The 13793-nt window shown below is 37.3% G+C and overlaps 1 protein-coding gene across 3 annotated transcripts in view; it reads right to left on the bottom strand.

The window, feature by feature from the left end:
• Window positions 1-529: 529 nt before the first annotated feature.
• The window catches only part of BABAM2 (BRISC and BRCA1 A complex member 2), a 161730-nt gene continuing 148466 nt past the window's right edge, over window positions 530-13793 (bottom strand). For all 3 annotated transcript variants that reach the window (XM_030945386.1, XM_030945385.1, XM_030945383.1), the window contains exon 12: window positions 530-1809. In XM_030945386.1, the coding sequence (XP_030801246.1) occupies window positions 1746-1809 (64 nt within the window). In that variant the 3' untranslated portion in view covers window positions 530-1745. The remainder of the gene's footprint in view (window positions 1810-13793) is intronic.

The raw sequence follows: 13793 nt of genomic DNA on the forward strand, positions 1-13793 counted from the left end.
CCAGTGATAACCTCCCACATCTGCTCTAAGCACGCAAAAGCCTCATGCAGTGTCACCACAGAGGGAATTCAGGCTCAGACCTTTGAAACTGTTGACAGTGCTCAGATAATGCACGGAGAATCACAAAGGGGTGGGTCACAGGACAGAATATGCCTTCTCTGAAGACTTACAATAAAACTTCTTATTCTTTTATTTATTCTTACAATACAGATTTTATTTGCAGCCTAATTTTCAGCCAAGAACTTCAGTATTAAACATAAATTAAATTTTGCTCACAAACTAGCTAAAAATACTTGTAGTTTCTAGAGGCAAATTATTTGCATAATCCTTAATTATTAAGCTTCACAACGCAAACCCCATCTGTATTTCCTAGGTGAATATAAACCCTGAAAAGCACTACTTTTCATGCCAAATAACAAGTTGTAGGAAGGGTAGGAGAATACTGCCAATCAAGCAGCTTGACGAGACCTCCTTGCATGTGATGCTATAGTGTATAATTTAAAATAAAATGTTTTCCAGTTCCACTGTATCATCTGCATACTATTCATTTAGTTCCTTGTATTTAGCAGAAGTAGGGCACATTTTCCAGATACCATTTATAAGCCAACATACTCTGTTAATTTTATTCCTTACTGGAAAGTACCTTGGTCTATTCACAAATTAATTGGGGAAGTGACACTGTGACCATTAGTCCCAACTGGTGTGCCTGACACAAGCAGGAAAGAAAGGATGAATAGGCAGGATTTTCCACTTGGTATGTCAGAATTAGGGGAGGTAATGTTTCCACTTATATACACTTAAAAATATTTTCTGAGAAGATATGCTGAACTTAAGCATTAAGCTAAATACCTATAGCCCTACATTATTTCATCAGCTATCTTCCAAGACATCATTCATTCCTTTGTTGAAAGTTTGCCTCTTAACAGTATTTATCTTATTTGGAAAAATTACAGGTCTATGAAAGAGCTTTATTTTGTTATACTGGTTTATATAACTAGTTACTTGCATGTTGGTACTAAAGAAATAGAACTTTTTTGTAGTGGCAAGGGGCACTCATTAGGAAAACACCAAAATTGTACAACTGGAAATGAAAAGAAAGCATAAAAACCTAACATTTCACATAAAATGAGCTTTCAACAGAAGTATTAGAAAAACCACCAAACCTCAAACACCTTGCCATATTAACTTCAGACCAACTGTAAAGGCACTGAGAATTGAAGTGTGCAACTCATATCCATACCTGTGAGAGTAACAACCACAGTGAGACTCAAACCTCTGAGGCAGAATATGGCACTGTACAGTCCATTAGGCATTCCTGGTACATACGGCAGTTCTGTATTTCCTTAGGATGAGCTGAAAATGTTAACTAAATGTACACATTACAGCATATTTCCATGGGGAAGAGCAGTCCAATTTAGACCATCTGAAGATGAGGAAACAAGGCATAACATACAGGACACTGTTGGCACAAGAAAGTGTTATCAATACAAACCTTTTTAAATTTAATCCAGTAGGTATATAAAGGAATGGTGGTGGCAGAGGCAAAGGGGCAGGACTAATATCAAATATTCAGTTCTAAGCATGCTAGTGAGGTCTTTGTTTCAAAAACTGAAGCTACCAAAACCAGTTCAGAGGCAAGAAAGCACTTATCAAGACAGTCCAACCCATTTCCAGGCATCCTTCTTCTGGGCTGACATGTGCAGACTGAAGGATCTGTCCAGTGTAGTTTCCAAGCCCAAAGCTGTCTAAAGCTTCCCATTAGCAAATGCTGCCTCCTGGAACTGAGGGACAAATGTCTTGAAATATGTCCTAGTGGAAAGAACAGAAAATATATGATTAGGAAGTAGTGATCTTAAAAGCATGAATTGCAGCACTTGATGTTTCCCATGTTTTCTATTTCCCCTGTGTGGAGAAGGCTTCACATATGGTACAAAAGGTCCAAAGACAGACAAGGCAATGGAGCAGGAAAATAGTGAGAAGTCAGAATACATGTAGGAGATAAGCTCTTTATCTGTCTCAGAAACCTTGACACAATACTGTCACTGCTGATGGCAGCAGTTTACATGAAATGCATCAAACAAATACTAACAACATTATATGAATGGTAAGTCCTTTTATTAAACTTCAACATTTATAGGATAATGCTCTTTTTTAAAGTGTGCTTTGTATATTTTGGGTCTTAGTCTATCTGCTTTGCAAAGGATCAAGTGACTCATAAATCCATAAAATGAGCTAATCCTACATATCCAAAATTGAGTTAGAACTGTAGCTTTGAGATTTTTTTTGCTGAGATACTCAACCGTGTAATAATGGTGTTTTACACGTCCCAGGGATGCCCTTTACTTGCCACTTATATTAGAAGTTGCTTTATCATTCTGCCTTTGATTTTGCACCAAACTTTCCATTTCTCTATTTTTTTAAATTTTGTTTTCTATTTCTATCACTGGTCTCTATAAATTTCTCTCCTGTTAGAAGAAATCTAAAGTGAGACTAGCTGCAATGTCATTTATTAGATTCCTGATCTCTCAGCTGGTTTACCTCCTGAAGCAAACACACATTCATCAGCTTCACAATCATAATGTGTTTCATAACTGCAGTAGAAGCTTTGGCAACCACTGGACAGCAACCATACTTCCTCACACCTAAAAACGTTGCAAGACCATGAAGGGAATGCTCCTCTCTCTTTGTGAAGTTGTGCCTGGCAAATTAATGAACAGATAGCTGCAGTCAGCTTTTGTGCACAAGATATAAATACATATGAGATGCTGTCCAAAGGTTAAAAGAGCAATGGAAAGTAAAAGCATTTCTGGACTGAGGAGCTGATCCCAGAAATGGAAACAACCATAATAAAGAGGACAACCAGCACACACATTTTATAGCATATACAGATTGTGCTGTGTATTTACAGAAGACACTTTGGTTTATTGAAGCAAAGTTCAGAAAACAACCCTCATAATCATGCCTGCAAAAGTGATTGTTCATGCTGGCACACACACGAACATAAACCAGCTGAGAAGGTCTGCCTGTCTCCTGATCTCAACAGCTGAGTGACATTTCTGTATCTGCTTTTTCTACCATACCTTTGAAATTGTAGCTTTTTAAAGTCCTGTTTAATTCTATGTGTTTTGCTAGCTCATGGAGTACCTCCTGCATGTTGTCAAAGTCAGGACCTATCCCTTTTACTTGTCCTTGCTTTATCTGTCCTAACATTTAATTATGCTGCTCTGCTTGCTTATTTTAAACAGCTTCCTCCTTCCCCTTTGATACCTTCTCTGCAGACTCTCTTCCATGCACGTGATCTTAATTGACTTGATAAATGTTACTTAAAACTTCCCTCTTCCAAAACTGTAGAAATTCTTAACCATTAAATAGGATACAATCAGAATTATTTTCCTACATTTTATTTCTTTTTCTTTATAGCATTTCTGTGCTTTGTATTAAACCTACACTTAGTGCATTATATGCAGTAATTATATATGCCTTTTCTGTTAGGTAAATTCCAGAATGAATGCTTATGATACCACAAACATCCTCCCACACTAACTTTATCTACACTTGCATCCTTTCTTTTCACTGATTCCTGCAGGAGAGCTTGTATCCATTCCTGCAAAACCAAGTTTAACACCTCCCTATATTCTGATCAGATGCACTGTTTCAAAGAAGATGTTATTTCACTGGTAGTTCATATGAACCTCTTGGCAATGTTCCATACACTACAAAAATTCCTTTAGTACATCATCATTTTAAATGGCTGCTTTTTTTCTTTTTATACCTTAAAGTACATGCTTAAAGTTGCCCTTATAATTTTGGTCTTCTCCAGACTGAAGCAAATGCAGTACCACAAGTGTACTCAGGTTATGTTCCTCCATTTCTGTCCCTCTCCCACACACCTTAAATATCTCAGATGAAACAAAATCAGAAATAATTATGGTTCATCACACCTACCACAAAAAACAATTAATTAACACTGCTCCCTTAACCCCCCCAAACCAAACCAAACCAAACCAAACCAAACCAAACCAAACCAAACCAAACCAAACCAAACCAAACCAAACCAAACCAAACCAAACCAAACCAAACCAAACCAAACCAAACCAAACCAAACCAGGCCCTGCTAAGAGATCCAAAAGCCCAGTGTGCCTGATAGGACTGTCTCAGCTACAGCACATTTAGGAGATTGAGAAGGAAAGATAGGGAAATAGGAGAAGGTAAGTGAAACTCCTTAATGAACACTGGAAACTTTTTTCTAAACAACTTCTTTTTGTTCAAAGTTTGGGACAAAATTATGTATTAAAATACCCGAATTTCCTGTGGAATGGAAATGACAAGATTTTAATTACAACAATCTCTGCAGAGGTCACCAGCAAGGAGGAAAAGAAGCAGCAATCACCTTCTGAGTAAGTTTAATCTATTGACCATCTGGCATTGAAGTCAAAGTTCACATGTTTCTGCCCAAATAGGACCATGACACAAAATATTATGTCACAAAAGATAACATGAAACAATTTTAAGAGAAATTGAAAAATTTTTGAAGGACAATACTCTGCTATGGACTGCATGGTAAAGGCATCTTTCACATGCAATGCTATTCCCTATAAGAAGACTTTAAATCAAGAGACGACACCCATGGTCAAGCATCCTGTACATACAGGCATAGAGAAACAGTGAATATAAACATGAACTTTGGAAAAAGATACATTCCTCATACTCTATTCATATTAACACACTGACATGAATTTACACCCTCAATAACTATGATCTGTGCTATACCATAGGGATTCATATAAAAGTATCTGAAAGTTGTTGTTTTTCTTTTTCAGAAACTTTGCCGCATTATATTCTTAAGTTATCTCCAAACTATTTTGAAATTATTACTTTTATATACACTAGATATGTTTTTCAGCTCTGGAGAACTGTTATTAAAAAAAATACAACAACAGTAATTTAGGTAGCTGTTGAATAACACTGAAGATGAAGAAAGGTAATTTGACCTATGGTGTCTCAGGGCTCTGTCAAATGGCAGAAATCGGCTTTTGATCAATGGCTTTTCTCCTTTCTGGGAAAGATGGAGATCCTTCTTTCTCCAGCTTTCATCTACCACGTTCTTGGTGGGTCTGTATCACACTGACCTTATAGCAATCTCAGAAGACCTGCATAAATTCTCCTCTAAGTACAGGGAAACTCATTTGTACAAAGTTACAAATGAGTGATATTCTCACATGAGTGTTGAGTACAATCAACACTCACGTTAACACACGTTGAGTGTTGCATCCTTGTCACAATGGTTTTGATTCCAGCTTAAACAGTGTTTCAAAAGTTGCTTTCTTTTCAGCCTAGAGTGGGTGCCAATCTTCATACACTTATGGGCACATGTCTAACACTTTGTTGAGCTTCTTATAAGACTCCATTGTTTTTTGTCTATTCATTTTTATTCCCTCAAATGGTCATTTTCCAAGTTCAAGGTAGTAAGTTATGAGGTTTCTATGGAAATTTTTCTTCATCACTCCAGAAAACAACACATTTTGCTGTAGTTAACCACTATATATACTTGACACAGTACAATGAATTCCAGGTGCTACGCTCAAGGACATCTGTTGAGAGTAAAGCACTTCTCTTTCCTTCACTTTATTATCCAGTGGAAAGAAAGTCTTGCTATAATTGCAAGTGGTAAGTATCTAAAAGAAGGCAGAATTGGTTCACCTGCTGTTTACATATTTCCCAGTGATATGAAACCTGAGTGTGGTACAAGGTCTCCAGAAGCCCGTACATGTCTAAATCCCAGGGTGTGGGTTTCCTGTGCTTAAAACATACTTGACTCAGAATTCACATGATTTTGTGAAATTTCATTCTAATTGTACTGTTCCCAGGGTAATTTAGTGCTGGGTTTTTTAAATGCAGTTGGTAGAAAATCTGCACTGACCACTTGATAATACCTTTTGCTTTCACATATCTATGCTGAAAATCTGCAAAGATTTTAAATTATGTAGCTGCAATCTCCCATCAAACAACGCTTCCCATATATTTATGGTGATAGCATTCTAACACCAACACACTGATTTCTGCTGTTGCTTTTGCTGGACTGGTACTATAGCCAGCTATACAGTTGTGTTCTAGTTACTGCTGCTGGTGTAATAAAGTTAAAAGGGTTGCTTAGGTGTTTCTATTTCTCTTAAAATCTTCATGCGGTAAATTCAGAGCAGAAGATCAAGACTCAAACTCCATGAGGAAAAAAGCATACAATGTGTTGTATCAATGAGATTTCTGCTTTTTATGTCTGGGACAACGGCAATCATCATAGGGTGATGAATCATCTTCCCAAGTCATTCACAAAATATATTCCCCTTAAACTCCTCAGTTTGTAACTTCCAAGATTTCCAGCACGCTGATCTCAAATTCACCCATGCTAGCCTTATTTGCACTCATGTTTTATTTGTTTCAGCTCAAGATGTGGGACTTTCAAGTGCTTTTTCCATCAAGAGATGATTTGAGGAAAATAAAGGGGATGAAATCATCATGATGATCCACATCAAGAACAGACTTAGCAGTACAGCAACACTTCTACTACCAGCACATTGTCCTTACTGGCAAGTTAAAGCCCTTGAGCAACAATCTTCATCTTTTCACAAAGACATAGAGACCTTCTCTCACTGCATCAGGCACACGTGCTGTGCTCCTTCTCCTCTGAAGGCAGACTCACATTTGGATTTTTCTACTACTGGCTTTGAGAGCAAACTTTGTCCTTAAATACTACCCATTATTTCAATATTTTAGTTAATTCCTGTAAAATATTTTAGTAAGTACTGCAACAGATATTTAATTCTGTAAATATCTGGCTCTAATTATAGACCCTTAGTGTATTCAAAATCATAGTACCCAGTGTATTTGACAAATACATCAATTTTCTCCTACTCTAGCCAAGGCATACATAAAATGTATGAATTATTTTCTAAAATTTTTCAAGTTAATAGATCTGACTTGGGCAGGCACTCCTGTAGTCATGGTGATCTCTGAATAGTTCTACTTAATCCTTCCAAGTCTTCTGGACTAAGGTCTGTATTTAGTACCCCATTCTCCTCAGTAGTTCTCTATTGTCTGAACTGTCCAGCAGGTAAACTGAGTTTGTTTGAATAATCCTGGGACTGAGGTAAGGACTGAATTTTATCCTGTCCAGCTGCATGAGATACAACCAAGAATCCCAGGCAGCTGTCCCAACAGTTGTCCACTTCTTTTAAAGGAATTGTACCTCTAGGATTTACATCATTTTGTATCCCGTATTTCTTTCCTGCTGTACCTTAGAAGAACTGGTTCAAGACATCTACAAGTTTCTTCAAATCCACTGAATCCTGACAGAACAACTTCAACTCTATAGATGACTGATCTTCATAAATTAGCTAGAACAGCAATGTTCTCCCCTCTTTCAATCAAATTTGGTGAAAACAGGAATTAAGAAGGGTATAGGTCAGAGTGAAGGACAGACTGAGGCTTCTTGAGTTTTTTGACCTATTCCTTCCAGTCTAGTATTATTATGCTGACACTTTGCAATAAAATCTTGTTATATAAACTATTTCAACACTATAGACATATTAGAATTATAAAAGAGTTTCTTCAGGCTTTATCAACATCACCTGATTACTCACTTTCTGAAGTACCAAGTATTTTTGCATGGATCATACATACATATGTAGTGTGCCTTTGTATTTTTGTGTTCCTGTCGAAACTTGTTTTGACACAGTGAAAACTTGTTTTGAAAATACTGAACACCTATAACAATACCTTCTGGATGCCAGATGAGAGGATTTGTCCTCCCATGACCACACAGGCACATCCAGCTGATTTGGTTCATGTAACCCCTAAAAATTCATCTCCTGTACAGAAGGTATTTACCATAATTACCAAAACTTTCTCAGATTTCCTGATTGTTTCTGGCAGAACAAAATCAAAGATGCCAACCAGTCTTTTTTTACAGATGTAAGTTTTCTTTCTAAATTCCTTTTGTCAGGAGCTACCTAATTCAATATGATTACCACTAATTAACAAAAGGAACTTCAATTAATAAATTGGTGCATTAATTCCAACAGTGGGTATGTATTTAGGTCATATTCCATACGACTGCTCATTATGTCCTTAACCCCTGCTCATGCCCTCCTCCAGCATCTTGCACTGAGCGAGGGCTCAACACAAAAGTGTGGACATCTACTGAGAGCCCATTCTTTTCACAGGCCTCATGCCAATGTTTGAGGGGTAGCTTTTAAACACAGACACAAGACATGTAAACCTTTTTGCTATTTTCATCATATATAATGCATTAAAAACATATTTCCATTGGGTGAACCATGTTGTCTATTTATTCATAGGCACTTCCACAGCATTCCTCACCAGGCTAAAGATACATGAGCACTCATAGCAAAGCTGAATCAGCCCAACTCCTGCTTTGGGATAACTATGGGGTAACAGGACAGTAACTCTACCGCAGACACTCTGTGACACCTCTGTTAGGAGAAAATGATCACTGTATCATTGTCTCCACATCTAAGATGTTACAAAAACTGAAGTGAGAAACAGTTCTCAGCACTGTAACTTTGGATTGCCCAGCTGGAACTGGGCTGTAGCAGGCAGGCCCACAACAGGGCCAGGTGCCAAGTGGCAAAGGCTCAGGAGCTAATGAAAATCAGGACTATTATGGAATGCACAAGGCACTCAGGAGACAGCAGCATTTCTAAATCACCATTCAAATCTGAACATCACAAAAACTTATCCAAGCACAGCAGGAGAACAAAATAGGTACCTTCCAGGATTTCTTTCTCACTTCAAATATACACAACGATACTTGGCATGTATTCATGTTTCTAAACTAAGCTTCTTGATGGTATGCTCTTTGGGATGTGGTTTAGAATTTCCTTACTAGGCAGCTTTATCTATAGCAAATATTTTGCTTTTATGTGAAACACAATGTCTACACAGTTCTCCATTTTATACATCTCCAGAACTGGTGATGCCAAGCAAACATCTGAAGTGTTTATACAACAGTAAGACAATAGTTCTTACATTACTGCTACTGTAACTGGCTAAACACACAAATGTACAAAGGAGTAAGTGCACAACGCCATTAAGCTGCTAGCAATTTTTTTCCTGTGCGCCAAGAAAAAAAGAAGCATCACAATCCCTCTTCCTCTTCTAATATTTCTCTCTGTCTACCTCCTTTTATTGTGAATTACCCACAAGGAGATTAGTAAACTTTTTTGCCTGTTTCTACCTGCCAGTCCATGCAAGGCACTGACTGTGCAGCCAGGCTCATGGACAGACGGAACAGTGATCAAGCAACCAACAGATCTGGAGATCTGCAGTGGGCAGCCACTAAAATGCAAATTTTTAAGAAACACAGCCGTTTTCAGCTCAGTTTATTATACTGCACAACAGAAACCTGTCTCCAAAATTACAAACAAACCAAAACTGTAACAGGAAATAGAAGTGGCAGAACTAGTGAAACCAAGTACATATCAGAAGTTTCAACATTAATATTCACTCACGTCCAAAAGCTGTTTTCTGAATTTTACTAACAATATCTTTTTCCTCCAGAAGTTCTTTGTGCAGATACTGCCATTTCTGATTCAAGTCACACAGAAAGGTACAAAAAATTGTTATATTTAGACATGTTTTTCAACAGTTTGCTGATTGCAGAATTGACAGGTACCTTTAATCCATATGAAGCAAAGAGAAATAAAAATTATATTTTCATTTCATTTCCAAAAACCTATGGTATCAACTGATTTTATAAATAAAGTGAAGAATTCAACATTGGTGTGCTGTAAAAATTAAGATGACTTTGCTGCCCAACTTACCATAAAGGAAAACGAATTTTGACAATCTGTTCAAAGCACGAAACAACCATAAATATAACAACCCGACTAAAAGCAAAATATAAAGGAAGGGAGTTCTAGGGAACTGCTGTGGAGCCAAGATTGCAGATCATCATGTAGGCTGGCAATTAATGTTTATTTTAAAGCAGCAGCATAAGTAGGGTTATCACTTTGTAAAAGATGCTAATTTTGATTCCAAGAATATATGTCCTCCAAATGCATGGACCTTTACTGACAATAACAGATAAAAATTACAGCTACTGGACATAATCAGTTCATACAGACCAAGACCAGTAACTATGAAAGCAACTTTTTAAAACCACCTGGAACTCAAGACTCTGGTATTTAATGTCTCACAGATTTCTGATATAGATATTTAAAAATTTACAAAGGTGTATTGCACAGACACAGCGAATCTAAGTATTCCAAAGCACACACAGAAAAATGAACTTCTCATTTTCAAACAGTTTAATCAATGCCTTCTGCTTGACAGTCAGTTGAAGAGATAAAACACTTCACTTCCTTCACCTTCTCCACAACGTACATAAACAGACGTACTTCAGCCAGATGAAGGTTTGTGGTCTTAGATCATAGCAAATTTTGCTTCTGCTTTCTTAACTTCCATTTTCCCCACAGGGTAGTAGGTGTCTGTGAAGGGTGCACTGGAATATCTCGGTCACAGCATGGTCACCCTCTTTCCTTATCAGTGGATCATGTGAATGATATTCCAAGGCCATCATGGAAAAACTCAATCTTCATAGAGTCTTTTAAAATATATTGTTAACTTGCAGGAAATTTCCAGTCCTATGAGCTACAGCATGACAAGTCTGCTCTATTTTTCCTAGTTGCTGAAGTGCCATAGCCATATTTTCCCACTCCAGGTAAAGGTTAATTTCTTAAAGAGATAGTGTTTATCCAAGGAACATATTATTTCCTCTTATCTAGGCTGTGTAAATGCACAATGAGCTCTGCTGTTGAAGAGCAATTATTTAACAAACTTTTTATTAGATTTGAAGGAGAGAGTCAATATGAGATGAGATGCAACTAGGAACCTCTTCAAAGCCTAAAAGACAGGGTAAAGAATGTGTGAAAGTAGTGATAAGTAGCAAGAGAAAGCAGAAAAGACTGGGCAAGAATACGTTCAGGATTCACTTGTAAGGAAAGACAAGTGTAGAGATTCAAGAAGAGAGGAGCTCACAGTAGTAATAATAGAATTTGAATGAATTTTAAGAGATTATTGAATCCCTTAATTGTAGTTCAGAGGCAGAAATGAAGAGTTACACCACAGACGCATCCATAACGACTCTGACAATCAGCATCCCTGAAAACAAAGTTTGCTTGCAGGTGAAAGGACTGATTTCATCATGCCATCCGCTTTGCTTTGCCAGATTGCTTATCAACAGGGGCCGAAGGCAACATACCAAACCATAAAAGAAACCTCCTTGGATATTCATTAGGACAAACCAGTCAGAAGGAAACAGATGAGACGCCACACATCTGTGATTATATAAAACATATGAAAGCACTTGTTTCTTTTTGCTATTCAAAGGATATATACTTGCTATTAGAAGTAAAAGTAAATGCTCAAAAGATTGGAGATCCATCCAAAGGGGAAAACCAGACAGAAATAAACCTTTATCCTAACAGGTAAAAGCAGAATATAACAAATAGAAAATTAATTTGAGGAACAAATTAGCTGCGACCCTCGAAATAAACACTTGTCAAACAATGCAAAATGTAGTCAAAAGTAAAAATACTCAGAAGAAATAAAGTCACAAAGAATAAATGAAATGGAGGTGCTTACAGATGTTGCCATACCAGAATCTGGCCCTCCAAGAGATGTACCAAGAGATTCAACTCATGCATATATGTCAGCCAAAAAGGAAATGAACAAATGAACAAAACGCAACCAAATCAGCAGCCCCAGATTACATTCACACCCAAGTTCCAAAGAAACTCAAGTGTGAGAAAGTTAAACTCTTAAATAGCTTGTAGCCTCCTGCTTAAAACAGCTTGGTACCAGAGAAGTGTGATGTCAATTAAAAAAAGGTCTGGAGGTCTGGGAGGATAGAAGGAGCTATGACTCAATGAATCTCATGTCCATACATTACAAATTGGTAGAGACTGCTAATAGAAATTATTATAAAAATTCATAAATGAAGTCCAAAATTAGTGGACTTCAGTAAATATGATATACTGGGTAGGTGCCAAACTTGTGCTTCTCAAGTCTCCTATTTTCTTAAGATATCAAAACCACATGGACAAGAAAAATTCAAGTGACACACACTGCTCAACTTACCTACAGGTATTTGGGAAGGTTTTTCAAAGACATAAAAACCCCTGAATTACCACAGAAGGAGAAAAGATCCATGAGTAGATAAACAGCAGGCCAAGATACAAAGAAAAGGACAGGAACAAATGATGAATACCATTAGGGGGAAGTCACCTGAGAAATGCACAGAAATGGGTGTTCTGACCTGTGTTGTTCATATTCCTACATGATATGAAGAAGTGAGCAATGGAAGATGGAAAGGTCTGTTAGTGTTAACAATGTAGTCAGGGAAGGAAAAATAAGGCACAATTATGAGGAACTGCAGATAGTTCTTACAGTACTAGGAGACTGGGAGATAACATACCAGGTGGAATAACTGGGAGATAACATACCAGGTTTGTCAGTGTTGACAAACATGAAAGGAGAAATATGTGAGGAAAAAGACATAATTTTACTGCCACAAAAAACACAGGCTATGAAAAACAGATAGAAAGGAGATGTTGGTGCTAAAATGACACTGTAACTAGCCTTCATCTGTATGCAAAAAACAAAATCAGATGCTGTTAGAAGCAGAATAAAGAGTAAATCAGACAATACCACTTCACCACCACATAAATGCATGGTGAGTAACAGAAAAGGAAACAGAAGGAAAATCACAGAAACAGTAAACGGAGAAAGAAGCAGGACAAGGGTGACCAGAAAGATGGAGAGGTTCTAGAGAAGGAAGGAGTGAGCAGAGCAAGAGAAAAGGAGGACCATAAAACAAAAGTTATGGAGGGGATCAGTAGATTAACTATTTGCTGCCTCTCTTTATACAAGAGGTAGAGCTAGGAGGAGGCAGGAATGCAAAAAGCCAACAGAGTTTGTTATTCACACCACACCTGTGTGAGCCCTTGCCACAGAATTTCATGATGTTATGCTGTTGGTTCAAAAAGCAAGTGAATAGAAGGAAAGCCAGGTAAGATTACTTAACAGAAATGCACCAGTACTGGATAAAGAAATCCTTGAGGATGGTACAACATACAATGGAAATATGACTACATGCTCTGCATGCTTTCTAAAGGCATCCACTACTACCTATTGAAACAGACATGACAGTGGGCTAAATGAATGCAGAGTTTTACCTAGCTTAATGGAACAATTATGAGTATTACTGAAAAGACAAGACTATGGACCTCACTTCCTATTTTTATTTAGTTGTTTATTTTGTAACTGATCAAGCAACAGTATTTATCTGAGTTATTAAATCTCAGCTCCTTCCAAAATCATGCATTTCTCTCTACCCTTTTCTTTCGAGAAAGGGAGGACATTTTTTGCGTAAGTTCCTAACTGTAATTTCATGTTCTAATATAGAACTAGCAGCTTTCATAAATGTATAATGGAGTTCTCTAATAAAGCCAAATCAGACAGTGACTGTGTTTCACAGTATTTCTAGAACGCCACTTAATCCCAGTTATCCAAGAACCACCTACATTAAATTCTAACCTTTCATTCCTACAAAGCAGTTGTCTTCCAGCAAAGTGCTATTATACTCCACTTATACCATGCCAACTTCTCCAATCTCTTCTGTGCATTTCTCTTGTCAATATCCGAGAATACTTTTTTGCAGAAAGAATATTTACTATGTATCAAATTGCACATATGTACAGTTCACACATATGCAG

The sequence above is a fragment of the Camarhynchus parvulus genome, chromosome 3 (genome assembly GCF_901933205.1).
Source record: "Camarhynchus parvulus chromosome 3, STF_HiC, whole genome shotgun sequence".
NCBI classification, from domain to species: Eukaryota; Metazoa; Chordata; class Aves; order Passeriformes; family Thraupidae; genus Camarhynchus; species Camarhynchus parvulus.